General features: G+C 34.7%; 1 protein-coding gene across 4 annotated transcripts in view; it reads right to left on the bottom strand.

Annotated features, from left to right (window-relative positions):
- Positions 1-14,605, bottom strand: part of FANCM (FA complementation group M) — a 98,531-nt gene that overhangs the window by 51,831 nt on the left and 32,095 nt on the right. For all 4 annotated transcript variants that reach the window (XM_065906268.1, XM_065906270.1, XM_065906269.1 and 1 more), the window contains exons 12-17: positions 13,994-14,151; positions 12,585-12,740; positions 6,651-8,565; positions 2,271-2,362; positions 2,104-2,172; positions 327-455 (exon numbers count right to left, since the gene is read on the bottom strand). In XM_065906268.1, coding sequence (XP_065762340.1) covers positions 327-455; positions 2,104-2,172; positions 2,271-2,362; positions 6,651-8,565; positions 12,585-12,740; positions 13,994-14,151 — 2,519 coding nt within the window. The remainder of the gene's footprint in view (positions 1-326; positions 456-2,103; positions 2,173-2,270; positions 2,363-6,650; positions 8,566-12,584; positions 12,741-13,993; positions 14,152-14,605) is intronic.

Raw genomic sequence — 14,605 nt, 5'->3', positions numbered from 1 at the left:
TTTTAAAATTCAGATCCCTGTCTCTATATTTTCTTCAATTAGAATGTTACATCTTCAGTACACAAAAGTTTCTTCACTTAGTTCTTCAAAATAACACAACATTGCAAGATAGTTTCAAAACACAAAGAGAAACTAAAAAACCACACTTTGACTTTTTAATTCTAGTAAAAAAAAGTAAAGTTAGGGTCAAAATAACTTTCAAGTTTTGGTTTTTTTCCTATAAAGGAATTATAAAGAAATCTACTTCTATGTAAAATCTACTCTTCTGTACTAATTAAAAATATATAGTATATTTATATAAAACTAAGAAACTGAAAAAAGTTTACCTTTAGGTGATTCTGTCTCTTTCGGACTTTTATGCTTCTTTTGGCATTCCTCTTATGATCCTTGAAGTCTTCTGATAGTGGATCTCGTTTGTGAAAATTATCACTCTCGTCACTAGATGATAAATCTAACTATAATTCAATAAGATTCTTGCATAAGAAAATATTATTTAAGTGTTATATCTTAATGAGTTTCTGAAGGGTTGTTGCTTCTATTATCATGTATCCCTTTCAAACAGTTGACCAAACATTTTCTTGTTAGAAAAATAAAATGCTCTTACAACTCAGAGCCATGCACAAATACACAATATTTTAAAATTTAAAAGTTAGATAATTCTAAGTAATAAAATAATAAATTATAAGTAATACTAATACAGTATTCATTCAATTTTGTATGAAATTGAATGTATCTGATGAATGTTTATGTTTTTAGTTTAACTGTTTCCTTTAAAAGATCCTGAAGGGCTTTACAAAAAAAATAATTGTCTATAAATATAGCTATCAAAATCAATTCAAACATACACAAGTCCTTTCAAACTAAGGAAAAAATACAACAGCAAATCTTTTGACTATGAAGCCTACTACAGTATCTCTTACAGAATAATATAAAACCAATCCAAATAATCAAAAGAAATTTATCAAAATAACTTCAATTAACAGGGATAATTTTAGGTTAAGGTGGACTGAGCATCAGCATTATTAACATTTTAATTCATGTCTAGCAAGTCAATCAGACATTTTAGATAAAGTAGCAAGTTAAAACAATTTTTTAAATGGAATTTTATATGAGTGTACAAAGTTAATGAGGGTTGATTGCATTTTTAATTAATCTTGCACAAATTATACTAGTTAGTATTAGAGAATTAAAACACACAAGATTTCCTAGTCTCAAAATTTAGCTGTCAGCTATAAACTGATGACAAATGAATACTAAAGCCTTAAGATATGCCCATTGACCAAATTTCACATTTTCATAGCTGTCAATGCCTGCCAGACATTGTCACTTTACTGTCCCACATGAACTTCAAACTCGAACATGTTCAACACTGAACTCACCACTCTTTCTTGTTTCCTCTAAAAACATGATTTATCTGCCAACTAAGCCCAGGCCAAAACCAAACAGTCATTGTGGACTCCTCCTTTCCCTTCTTTCAAACTCATTCAGTAAGCAAAAGAATGAGTAAGGCCTTCCAAAAGCTTACCCAGATTTTTCTCCAGCTTTACTTTCTGGTACTTTTTACCTTTACAATCCACAACAAGAGATGCCATTTCCCTGCTCTGTATCCTTCTTTAAGCTGCTGGGAATGCCTTCCCTTCTGCCTTCTTTTCCCCTAAAATATGTACGCTTTAAGATTTATATAAGGTGTTATTTTCAAGAAGCTTGCCAGAACTCCCAAGGTCTAGGTTAAGTTTTATCTTCTCTCATCACTTAAAAAATTATATGGAAACTATCCATTTACTTATCTATCCTTCCTACTAGATTATGCACTTAAAGAGTATCAGGAAATACTCTATACTATCCCCACCATCTTGCACAGTAGATACATGGTAGGTATTTAATCAACGTTTCATGAATTCCTACAGTGTACTGACAAAAATAGGAATAGTTTCTTGAAGGAGTTTAAAGTTAAAATAGAAATTCCAGTCACGGAAGATTTACTATCTTCTTCTGTTAAAAATATACCTGTAAGATCAAATATACCTATGCTCAACTATTCACATATTTCTCTTGTAATATTTATCTCAAAAAGATTTGAATTACTATTTGTTATTTACTTACTCTGTTTGGAGGAACCCTGCGCTTTTTGACAACCTGAAGTGGAGAATCAACTTCGCTATTTTTCTGATTCTAGATAAAGCAGACAAAATAAAAATTTTAAAAAAAATTTTTAAGGGAAACAAGAAACTTTGTATGATCTTGCTACTGTGATTACTGACCAAACTCACCTCTGGGGATTCCAAAACATTTCCTTTTGTTTTTTTACTTTTTCTTCGGAAAATCTCATCATCTTCACTTTCATGGCTTGATAATCGTTCATCTACAATTTAGTTAAAGATAATGAATCTGGTCAACAGGTTTAAGTTTGTCCAACCGCAGCTATCTATTTTATTGATGGGTACAGTAAGAATTGTTCCTGGCAATCTCAACATTTATTCAGTCTCAGAGATAGTTATTCTTGTATCACTCACTCTGGAGGAAGCCAGATGCTATACGGTAAGAACAGAGGGAGTGATCCTACGGGGAGGAAAACACGGCCGGAAACAGGCCTCTTATACAACAGCAATGTGATCGGCCAAGCTGACTCAAGCCTTCAGATAACTGTAGCCCTGGCCGATGTTTTTGAATGCAACCTCATAAAGTATCTGGAGTCAGAACTCCCGGCCAAGCCATTCTCGAATTCCTAGTCTAGAGAAACGGAAATCATACATGCTGTTTTAAGCCATTAAGTTTGCAGTAAATTTGTTATGCAGCTAGAGATAAATAATACAGATTTTGGTGCATGGAAATAGGGAATTAATTACCAAATACCTAAACGGTGGATATAGCTTTAGAACTAGAGTGGGCAGAAGCTAAAAGAACTTGTTTTGTTGTTGTTAAAAGAATTTTTGAGGAGAGTTTTTGTGCAAGTTTGAAGACCCTCAAAGGAACTGTTTATAGGAAGATTAATGGCCATTGAGGGGGTCATGGGTAACAGCTTAAAGAAGTAAGAAAATCCTTATTAGAAATTATAGGAAAGAGAAATCCTACTAGAGTGCCAGAAAGTTTAACAGCGTTGCAGTAACACAGAAAGTAGAAAATGAACCTCATGAAGGAGGTACCAGACCATCTTACCTGTCTCCTGAGACCCCTGTCAGGAAGCAACAGGAAACAACTGACTGGTTCAAAATTGGGAAAGGAGTAGGACAAGACTGTACACTGTCACCTTGCTTATTTAACATATGCAGAGTACATCGTGCGAAATTCTGGGCTAGACGGAGCTCAAGCTGGAATAAAGACTGTTGGGAGAAATATCAACAGTCTCAGATATGCAGATGATACCACACTAATGGCAAGAAGCGAAGAGGAACTAAAGAGCCTCTTGATGAGAGTGAAAGAGAAGAGTGAAAGAACTGACTTAAATCTCAACATTCAAAAAACTAAGATCATGGCAACTAGTCCCATCACTTCATGGCAAACAGAAGGGGAAAAAGTGGAAGCAGTGACAGATTTTCTCTTTTTGGGCTCCAAAATCACTGCAGATAGTGACTGCAGCCATGAAATTAAAAGACATTTGTTCCTTGGAAGGAAAGTTGTTACAAACCTAGACAGCATATTAAAAAGCAGAGTCATTACTTTGCCAACAAAGGTCCGTCTAGTCAAAGCTATGATTTTTTCAGTAGTCATGTACAGATGTGAGAGTTGGACCATAAAGAAGGCCAAGAGCCGAAGAATTGGTACTTTGAAGAATTGAACTGTGGTGCTGGAGAAGACTCTTGAGAGTCCCTTGGACTGCAGGATATCAAACCAGTCAGTCCTAAAGTAAACCAACCCTGAAATCATTGGAAGGACTGATGCTGAAGGTGAAGCTCCAATACTTTGGCTACCTGATGCAAAGAGTCAATTCATTGGGAAGGACCCTGATGCTGGGGAAGATTGAAGGCAAAAGGAGAAGGGGATGGCAGAGGATGAGATGATTAGGTAGCATCACCGACTCAATGGACATGAAATTGAGCAAACTCTGGAAGACAGTGAAGGACAGAGGAGTCTACAGTCTATGGGGGTCTCAAAGAGTTGGACATAACTGAGTGAGTGAACAACAATAAAGGAGGTGCTCTAAGCAAGAAGATTTCCAGACAACATGTTTAAGGTATCACCTATGCTTCTTGTTTAAATGTGAAAGGAGAGAGAGGAATTAAAGAAAGTACATTAAACATGAAACAGGGGGACTTTCCTGGTGGTCCAGTAGCTGAAACTCCGCACTTCTAATATAGGGGCTCAGGTTCGATCCCTGGAACTAGATCCCATGTGCCACAACGAAGAGCTCGCATGCCAGCAGTTAAAAGACCCCACATGTCGTAACTAAGACCCGGCACATCCAAATCAATCAATCAAAACATCAAACAGTTGAGACTTGCTGGTTTTGAAAATTACCAGCTTCTCCAGATGGCAAACAATGTTAAATTAAGAAATCTTCCAGGCAAAGACCTAATCTAGAAGACTGCCAGGAAACTACAGTCCAGATGATGCTGAGGGTGTAACTGTAAATGCTTTAAGACCTCAGAAAGATCAAAGGTGGTGCCTCAGCGTACCATTCAGTCGGACGGTACTCTAAACATTTTAAAGATGTCTCTTACATTCCCTCTCAAACAACAGATTTTCTAAGAAGATTAAGGAACTATCTTTACACATCTCAGCAGAAGCCGAAGTTAGAGAAGAACTCACCTCCAAAAGATTTGTGGACATGGCTACTGTCTAACAGAATGAACCTCAAATAAGATTCACAAGAGATCTACAAATATTTATGAGAATTAGATGAGGAAAAAACCACAGCCAGCTACAACTAAACGGGGCAGAGAGAGTACAAAATGAAGAGGCCTTTAGATCCCCAAATTTTTACTGGAAGGACACAACCTGAGAAAGCTCCACAAGTGCTACCTATTAGGAAACTGGACTAGGCATCCAGAGGATAGAGCCAAGAACCATGGAGAATTATTCCCAGGCTTTGAGTACTAATCAAGAAACTTTCAGTCTTGGCTCTGCTAGATTTTAGAATCACTGTGGACTAGAAATTCCTGTGTGCTTCCCATCATCCTTCCTTGCTTTCAAATAAACCACTTTGGAAGCAGATTTTACATGCCCAGTCAAGTCTTCAGATGACTGCAACCCCAAGTGAAATCTTGACTATAATCTCATGAGAAATTTAAGCCAGAATGACCCAGTTAAGCAACTCTGAAATTCCTAAACTATAGAAACTGTGAGATAAATGCTATTTTAAGCCACTAAATTAGGGGGAGTAATTTTTTAACACAGCAGTACAAAACTAATACAAACTCACATAATATATTTCTCCTTATGCTCTGTGCTAATAAAGTATCTACCTAGACAGATTATTGTATACATATAACATGGTAAATGATCCTAAATCTTCTATTTCAACTAAGTGGAATAAAAATACTAAAAAAACCCCAAAACTCATAATAAATAGTTCCTTAATGGCTATGTATTCAGAATTAATATTGCCCGTGGTTAGTCATTAAGTACAATGCTAGAAAAAAAGTTTTAATGCAAATCTGACACAAAGACAGAAAAATTACCTCACTCATTAACAAAGACTTAATATAAAGGTATTAAATATTAAAGGACCTAGGCAACATACTTAGTAAAAAAACGTGTCCGAGTATATTCAAAATTATGTAGACAAGTTAGTCTTTAAAAATTAACTGTATATCCAGAACTTATAAGTTTTTAATCTTAAAACATTCATGAATCATAGGATTTATAGAGGAAATTCTCATTTTATCCTGTAACTACCCTTTTCTCTTAGCCATAAAGAGTAAAATTCATAAGTGGCCTTTAATAATAATCTATACATAAACTAGAGTTGAGTTCTATAACAGGATCTAAAGGATATTTAAACCATTATATTTTTGATATATAAGTCACTGGTATTTATATCATCTGTTTTCTGGATTTTCTATAGAATTAGATTATACAGATCCAAAGATTTCTATAGATTTTTCTATGACCTTATCTCAATTTTTTAAATATAGTCTTATTTCTCAGTTTTGTTATATAAATTCCCTACTTTATACCCCCCCAAACTTTACACTTGCTTTATTTCCCTCTGCTTTCATCATTTACAACATCCAAATTCTCTTTTGATTATCTTCAACAAGTCCAAATCATTAATATTCCCAAGGAGCCGAGATGAAAACCTACATCAGAAGTCAACATTTTCAATCTAAACCAGTTCAAAATGTTTTCATCTTCTGAACTTAAATGTCCACCATCTTATTATTCATCTGGTAGTTATTTCCATATTTTACTGGTATCTTTTCAAATTTATATGTCATACAATTGTTTGTGTTTTATAATTAAGGGCTAGAGCCAAATCTCACACTTCTGTTTTTCAGTGTCTAGCACAGTACCTTCCCATGGCATGCATGCCATAAATACATGCAGAAAAAAATAAATCTTGTACCAATAAACATCAATATAAGGACTATATGGTACATTAATTATCTAATTCAATATATCATACACTGAGAAATTACATTTTGTAAAAATTATAGACTCTGATCCAAAATATTCTAGAAAATTTGTGCTTTATAAAGATGGAATCTTACCTTCAGTAGAATGGCAGGATTGATGTAGACTGATTTGTTTCTTGCTTTTACACTTTTCTATAGAAAGTCCTGAATCACCAAAAGTTGAATTCAATGTTTCTTTGAAACTGTGTAGATCTACTTTTCCTACGTTAGAACCTGACTTTTTAGCCATTTCTATTGTCGTCTTAGAAAATGAGTTCAATATACTTGATTCAGAAAGTGGTGCGCTCATAACTTTCTCTCCTACTGGCAATGAAAACTGAGAATAACTAGGAGACATAAATTCTTTACTTTTTGTTGCATTCTTTGAAAAACATGAAAAAGCTGGACTCGGCTTATCTTCACTTGATGGGAGAGTAGTTGTTACACTTGTAGAACTGTCAACATGGGCTCTTGACATGACTGCTTGATTTGAAACACAATTTGTGCCATTTATCTGCTTAATGTCTAAATGTCTTCCAGGTAGATCATCTAAAATTTTATTATTTGTAACTGATGCATGGTCCACTACTTCATCCTCAGAACCTGTACTACAAAATCCTAAATCAAATGTAACAGAAAATAAATCCTTAGAGCAGTCAAAATTGTTTTCATCATTATTCAGTTTTTCCTCATGTATACCTCTCAAACCTTCATGAGATTTCCAACTCATAGTAGTATCACAGACAATTGGATCTTGGGGTTCAGAATCATTCTCTAACAAAAGTTCATCAGAAATGAAGAACTGAGAGACTGGTGCCATTTCACTTACAGCAGTTCTGTCTGATATACATAAAGATTCACATTTACTGTTTAAGGGAGGAGGGCTCACATCATTAAACTCCGTACTAACATCTTCAAATAATAATAAACTTTCATCCTGAGCAGTATGTAATATTGGGAGGTCACTGTTATCATCATCATGATTCTTTTCTTCAGCAAAATCCTTTGAAGGGCTGACATTTATTTGAATTTGATTGCTGGATACTAAATGTTCATTTTTACTATTTTTATGTACTTTATCAGAGTCACAGAAGTTTGCCTCATCAGAAATATTGTTAGTTGTACCATGAAGGCAAGTTATTTCAGAAGGATGAGTAATAAACTTAAGTGAATTCAATTCTAAATTCTGTTGAGAATTTACAGCTGAATGTGACATTAAATTGGTGGATTTATCATTCTGTAAGCACTCTGAGTAGGGTAGAAAAACCGAGTTTTCAAGCGCAGAACCCTTAGAAATTTCATATTCCAAATCTGACAGTCCACTGAGAGGTGGAGGAGAATGTGATAAAAATCTCTCTACATTAGCTAGCACCTCTTTTGTTAATGAATGACAATTAAAAAACTGGTCACCTGTTTTTGCTATATCAGGCTCATCCTCAAATGAAAGAAATAAGCTAGATGAAAAAGATTTCTCATCACTGAAACTGTTATAACCAGAATCAAAAAAATTTCCAGTAAATGAACTAGTAGATTTATCTGTAAACTGACAATCTGTTAATAATCCACATGACAGATCACCTCCATTTTCATTGACGGCGCATGTGGCAGTGACTTCACCTGTATCTGATGCCCTTTTACCATTCTGTAGGTCTACCTGAAGAATATGTTCAGCGGTAGAGCTGCCATCAGTATCTAAAGGTTCCACGACAACATCCTTATTTTCTTTTTTAGGTTGATCTTTTTTCAGGATTTCAGAAGACTTTTTGTTAAAAGAAGGAATTTTAGTAGATTTGATAGGAATTTGTTTAAAAATTTCAGTACATTCTTCATCAGATTCTGTCAATGAGACTGATGTCCCTTGATTTATATTCTTTGCAAATGAAGACTTCTTGTTACTTGTAAAGATGCCACTGGCAAAAGGATTATATTCATTTCTGGGAGCACCAGATGCTGAGCTAACATCTTCCATTTGTAAGTAAGATTTAATTTCCAATTCATAGCTGCATTCTCCCTATAAAGAAGGAAAATGAAAAAGTCACAAGAAAGCAATATAAAATAAACATAAAAATTCTAAGAGATGAGCCTTACTCTGTTAAAATATTTTTCAAACAATATTGCATTATTCAAATGATTTTACCTTAAAAATTATTCTAAGTCAAACAAAATTAGAAATGACATTACTGTGAAATTATCACAAATTATCTTTTATCAGTTAATAGTTCTGTATTCCCAGTATCATGTACATAAGAGACCCATGATAAACATTTGTAGAAAGCATAAATTTAATTAATATACAGAATATTATTATAAATACTTTTTTCCTAACATTTAACTGAACAATGATTCTAACTTCTTTAAAAAGATATTTAAGAAATTAACATATATAAATGAGAAACACATACTTATGTGATGTGAAATTTACTCTCTTGAAGATAAACTAAGAACTGATTTTAGAACATTTGAAATAACGGTACCTACAGTCTTCTAGGCTGTAAGCTAGAATATGCTATTTTTAACAAATTTCTCAAGAACTCTTCTCGTGAATTTCCAAGTCTTATATCTAAATCTAAAACTGCAATCCCCATCATCCCTGACTCATCCTTCCCTCTTGCCGCTAAATGCCACTTTAATCAGGATTCCTCTACTATTCAGGGACTTAAGCAGTTAACTCTCCACCTTTTGTATAATAAATACAATAATATTAATGTTAGAATGTCTGTCAACCTAATATGCTCCCTACAGAATATTTAATCTTTTTTTTTTTTTTTTTTTAGTGCTTAAAACAACAGAAATTTGTTATTTTACAGTTTTGAAGGTCTCACTGTGATAAAATCAAGGTATTCGGAGAACTATATTCAGTCTGGAGGATCTAGGGAGAATCTCTTGACTTTTCCAGTTTCTAAAGTCTTTCTACATCCCTTGGTTTGTGACCTCTTCCTCTGCCTTCAAAGCCAGCATCATATCATCTTCAGATCTCTCTTTATTTATTTTTTTTTTAATATTATTTTATTAGTTGGAGGCCAATCACTTCACAACATTTCAGTGGGTTTTGTCATACACTGAAACGAGTCAGCCATAGAGTTACACGTATTCCCCATCAGAATATTTAATCTTAACCAGCGTAGCCATGGGGCCTAAAACAGACCATGTCATATAGAAGGCACTAAATAAATGTGTTACTTTGATGCACAGCCTTTGTTGGCATGTCCCCGGACAAATATTTGTAGAAAGTACAGATTTAATTAATACATAAAATAGGATTATATACACCTTTTTTCACTTGTAGGGATCCACAAATAATTACTTTATTTACATGTGTTCATGAACAACAGCTAATAAAATTAGCAGTTACAATCTATCACATAATTACTATATGCCAGGTATTATTCTAATTGTTTTTACAAATGTTAAGCCACTTAATCCTCATAACAACATTACGAAGAAAGAATCATTATCGCCAATTTATAGGTGAAACTGAGGCAAAAACAGGTTAAGTAACTTACAGATCCAAAAAGTAAGAGTCTAACCCAGGCATTTTGGATTTCACACTCACAATAGGTTCACCATTCTGACTCTCTCAGGGAATAAGAATCAGGATGTTACTCAAGGAATCACTAATTCTCTAAACTACCACCAGGATAAGGGAAACATACCAAATGACCTGTATGATAGAGAAATTTCAACAGATCTAACAAGAATACTAAATTTGCTTTACAAACATTTATATAAATCATTAAATGGGAATTCCCTGAAGATCTAGTGTTTAGGACTTGGTGCTTTCACTGCCAGTGCTTTTCAATCCCTGGTCTGGGAACTAAGATCCTACAAGCTATGCGGCACAACCAAAAAACATTTTTTTAGCCATTCAGTTCAGTTCACTTGCTCAGTCATGTCCGACTCTTTGCAACCCCATGGACTGCAGCACACTAGGTGTCCTTATCCATCACCAACTCTCAAAGTTTACTCAAACTCATCTCCATTCAGTCGGTGATGCCATCCAACCATCTCATCATCCCCTTCTCCTCCTGCCCTCATTCTTTCTCAGCATCAGGGTCTTTTCAAATTAGTCAGTTCTTCGCATCAGGTGGCCAAAGGACTGGAGTTTCGGCTTCAGCATCAGTCCTTCCAATGAATATTCAGGACTGATTTCCTTTAGGATGGACTGGATGGATCCCCTTGCAGTCCAAGAAACTCTCAAGAGTCTTCTCCAACTCCACAGTTCAAAACCATCAATTCTCCAGTGCTCAGCTTTCCTTATAGTCCAAATCTCACATCCATACATGACCACTGGAAAAACCATAGCTTTGACAAGACAGACCTTTGCTGGCAAAGTAATGTCTCTGCATTTTAATATGCAGAGTCACAACTTTTCTTCCAAGGAGTAAGCGTCTTTTAATTTCATGGCTGCAGTCACCAACTGCAGTGATTTTGGAGCCCCAAAAAATAAAGTCTGACATTGCTTCCATTGTTTCCCCATCTATTTGCCATGAAGTGATGGGATCAGATGCCATGATCTTAGTTTTCTGAATGCTGAGTTGTGTAAGCCAACTTTTTCACTCTCCTCCTTCACTTTCATCAAGAGGATCTTTAGTTCCTCTTCACTTTTCTGCCTTAAGGGTGGTGTCATCTGCATATCTGAGGTTATTGATATTTCTCCCAGCATTCTTAATTCTAGCCTGGGCTTCATCCAGCCAGCATTTCTCATGATGTACTCTGCATATAAGTTAAATAAGCAGGGTGACAATATACAGCCTTGAAGTACTTCTTTCCCGATTTGGAACCAGTGTGTTGTTCCATGTCCAATTCCAACTGTTGCTTCCTGAACTGCATACAGATTTCTCAAGAGGCAGGTCAGGTGGTCTGGTATTCCCATCTCTTGAAGAATTTTCCAGTTTGTTGTGGTCCACATAGTCAAAGGCTTTGGCATAGTCAATAAAGCAGATGTGTTTTTCTGGAACTCTCTTGCTTTTTTGACAATCCAACGGATGTTGGTAATTTGATCTCTGGTTCCTCTGCCTTTTCTAAATCCAGCTTGAACATCTGTAAGTTCACGGTTCATGTACTGTTTAAGCCTGGCTTGGACAATTTTGAGCACTAGTGCAATTGTGCGGTAGTTTGAACATTATTTGGGATTGCCTTTCTTTGGGATTGGAATGAAAACTGACATTTGCCAGACCTTTGGCCACTGCTGACTTTTCAAAATTTGCTGGCATATTGAATGCAGCACTTTTACAGCATCATCTTTTAGGATTTGAAATAGCTCAACTGGAATTCCATCACCGCCACTAGCTTTGTTCGTAGTGATGCTTCCTAAAACCCACTTGACTTCCCATTACAGCATGTCTGGCTCTAGACTGGTGATCACAGCATCGTGATTATCTGGGTCGTGAAGATCTTTTTTGTATAGTTCTGTGTATTCTTGCCACCTCTTCTTAGTATCTCTTGCTTCTGTTAGGTCCATACCATTTCTGTCCTTTATTGAGCCCATCTTTGCATGAAATGTTCCCTTGGTATCTCTAATTTTCTTGAAGAGATCTCTACTCTTTCCCTTGCTATTGTTTTCCTCTATTTCTTTGCATTGATTGCTGTGGAAGGCTCTTATCTCTCCTTGCTATTCTTTGGAACTCTGCATTCAAATGGGTATATCTTTTCTTTTCCCCTTTGCCTTCTGCTTTTCTTCTTTTCATAGCAGTTTGTAAGGCCTCCTCAGACAACCATTTTGCCTTTTTTGCATTTCTTTTTCTTAGGGATGGTCTTGATCTCCTTTAGCCATTAAATACATTAAAATTTCACTCTGGTCTATCAATATTCACAGATGGCATTCTTCTAATTAGGCCTACTTCTCCTAAGACAGAAAACTAGTCCATTGAGATCACAAGAAGCTACATAGAAAAACAAAATAGTCTAGCTATTATTATTTATAATAAGTACTTGTTTCTTATAATAATGACTTCAAATTAAGAAGACTAAAGATTAAATATTCTAGTTTTACTATCATACCAGCAAGAGAAAGTTACAGTAGGCTCCTACCTCTTCATGTCTCATTCCTTCTATCATTTGCATGATATTTATGAAATGCTGACATCGATCTGAATGGTCAACTTGATATGTAGGCAAAGGATGATCCTGCCATAGTCTCCATTCAGAGAGAGAGAGCTGATGAATTCCAGTGGTTGGTTCTTCAGTCTTAATTAACGATAATTTAACATAACAAAAAACACACATACTCAGATTTCACACACTGATTTAAAAAATACTTAATATACAGATAATTGGCATAGCATAAATAATTTTAATTCGCTTAGGTATTTTCAACTAAAATCTCAGGTGAAAAATAAAATAACTTTATGAAGTACAAAGATAACCTTTTAAATACATTTTAAAAATAACTGTCACATATATTGCTTATAAAATTAGAAAGAAAACTATGTCATTAAAAATAAAATACATAAATAAACGCTAGATGAGTTACTACTTGGCCATATTCCGGTTTATATAATTCCATGTTAAGAGTTTTTGCTAGATTATGTTCTATAATCTAATCAACTGAAACTGAAGTCATTCAGTCATGTCCAATTCTTTGTGACCCCATGGAATGTAGCCCACAAGGCTCCTCCATCTGTGGAATTTTCCAGGCAAGAGTACTGGAGTGGGTTGCCATTTCCTTTTCCAGAGGATCTTCCTGACCCAGGGATCGAACCCAGGTCTCCCAGATTGCAATCATACGCTTTTACCGTCTGAGCCACCAGGGAAGCTCATAAAGAGGTATTCATAATCTCTCAGTGATACTGATCCTAATTCATCATGCCTGCTGCCATTCCTCACTTTAGTGAGGAATAAATATATTAGTGAACAAAATATAGATTCTCAAAGTCAAGTATTTCAAGCCCCATAAATCTTCTCAAAGGTATCTTCCTTGAAGTTGTTTTTCTATTTCTCTGGTAGGTATGTAACCTCTGATCAATTCATTTGACTTTCCTCAAGCTCATCAATAATTTGTTCATAATAAAATAAGTCTAATATCCAATTTAAAGTTTTACTGTAATTTCAAAACAAAAATTAAAAACCAGTTTGTACAAAGACATTCATAACAGCATAATTAGTAATATACTGAAAATAATTCTAAAACACAACAGAGAAATAGTTAAAGTACAGTATATTACAGAGTAATATAACAATCATAAAAATTACACCTACACAGAAATGTTCATATGAAGAAAATAATAAAGTCAGAATTTATGTAAATATATTATAGTCATGTAAAAATGTATATACAAGAAAATCAGTAGTATCAAAACAGACTACTAATATTCTTTTTTAAACTGCTTACATTCTTAATTTTTATAAGTTGAACTTCTGATCATGAATATTCATTCTCTTTATTCCCAAAGCTATTGCATAATCACTATAAAGAACATCTGAAAACACATTTAACTTACTAGTCTGTTCTCTTCATTGTGTAAAGACAGAAACTGAACTTGAGGCAATCTTATTTCCTGAATTTCATCAGTGTCTCTTAACCTATATCGTCTGTTCCATAATTTAAATTCTTCTTCTGATAAGAACCAATCATTCTTTGAATTACTCTGCTTTATTCCTAGAAGTTTAAAAAATAATTGAAAACAGGTTTAAAAAAATCTGCTCGACAAACACAAAGTAAAAAACATCAACTGAAACTCTCTGTTTATGTCTACTTGTTTCTGCTAAACCACTAATTCGAGTCCTTAAAATTCGCTTTCTTCATATAAACACTTTGGTTATTACTTCCTGTTTCTACATATCTCCTAAACTTCTCTCACCTTTTTGAAAGTACTAGGGCACCATCCCAACTACACCTAACCTTCATCAACAAAACATCACCAGGTAGCTCTCAGTCTTATATTCTTTCGGACTCTCCTCATTTTGTTGTCTAAGACCTGGAAGGAAACAGATCACTTACAAATGAAAACTAGCATCATGATTCTATCCTAACATTATCAGAAAGTTATCTGAAACAGGTATGGATGCGGGAGAGACGACAAGACTAAAAAGAGTTTTAGCTAAAGTCTTAA

This window comes from Muntiacus reevesi, chromosome 15, assembly GCF_963930625.1.
Source record: "Muntiacus reevesi chromosome 15, mMunRee1.1, whole genome shotgun sequence".
NCBI lineage: Eukaryota > Metazoa > Chordata > Mammalia > Artiodactyla > Cervidae > Muntiacus > Muntiacus reevesi.
The sequence above is the reverse complement of the archived record's forward strand: the minus strand, read 5'-3'. Positions and strand labels throughout refer to the sequence as shown.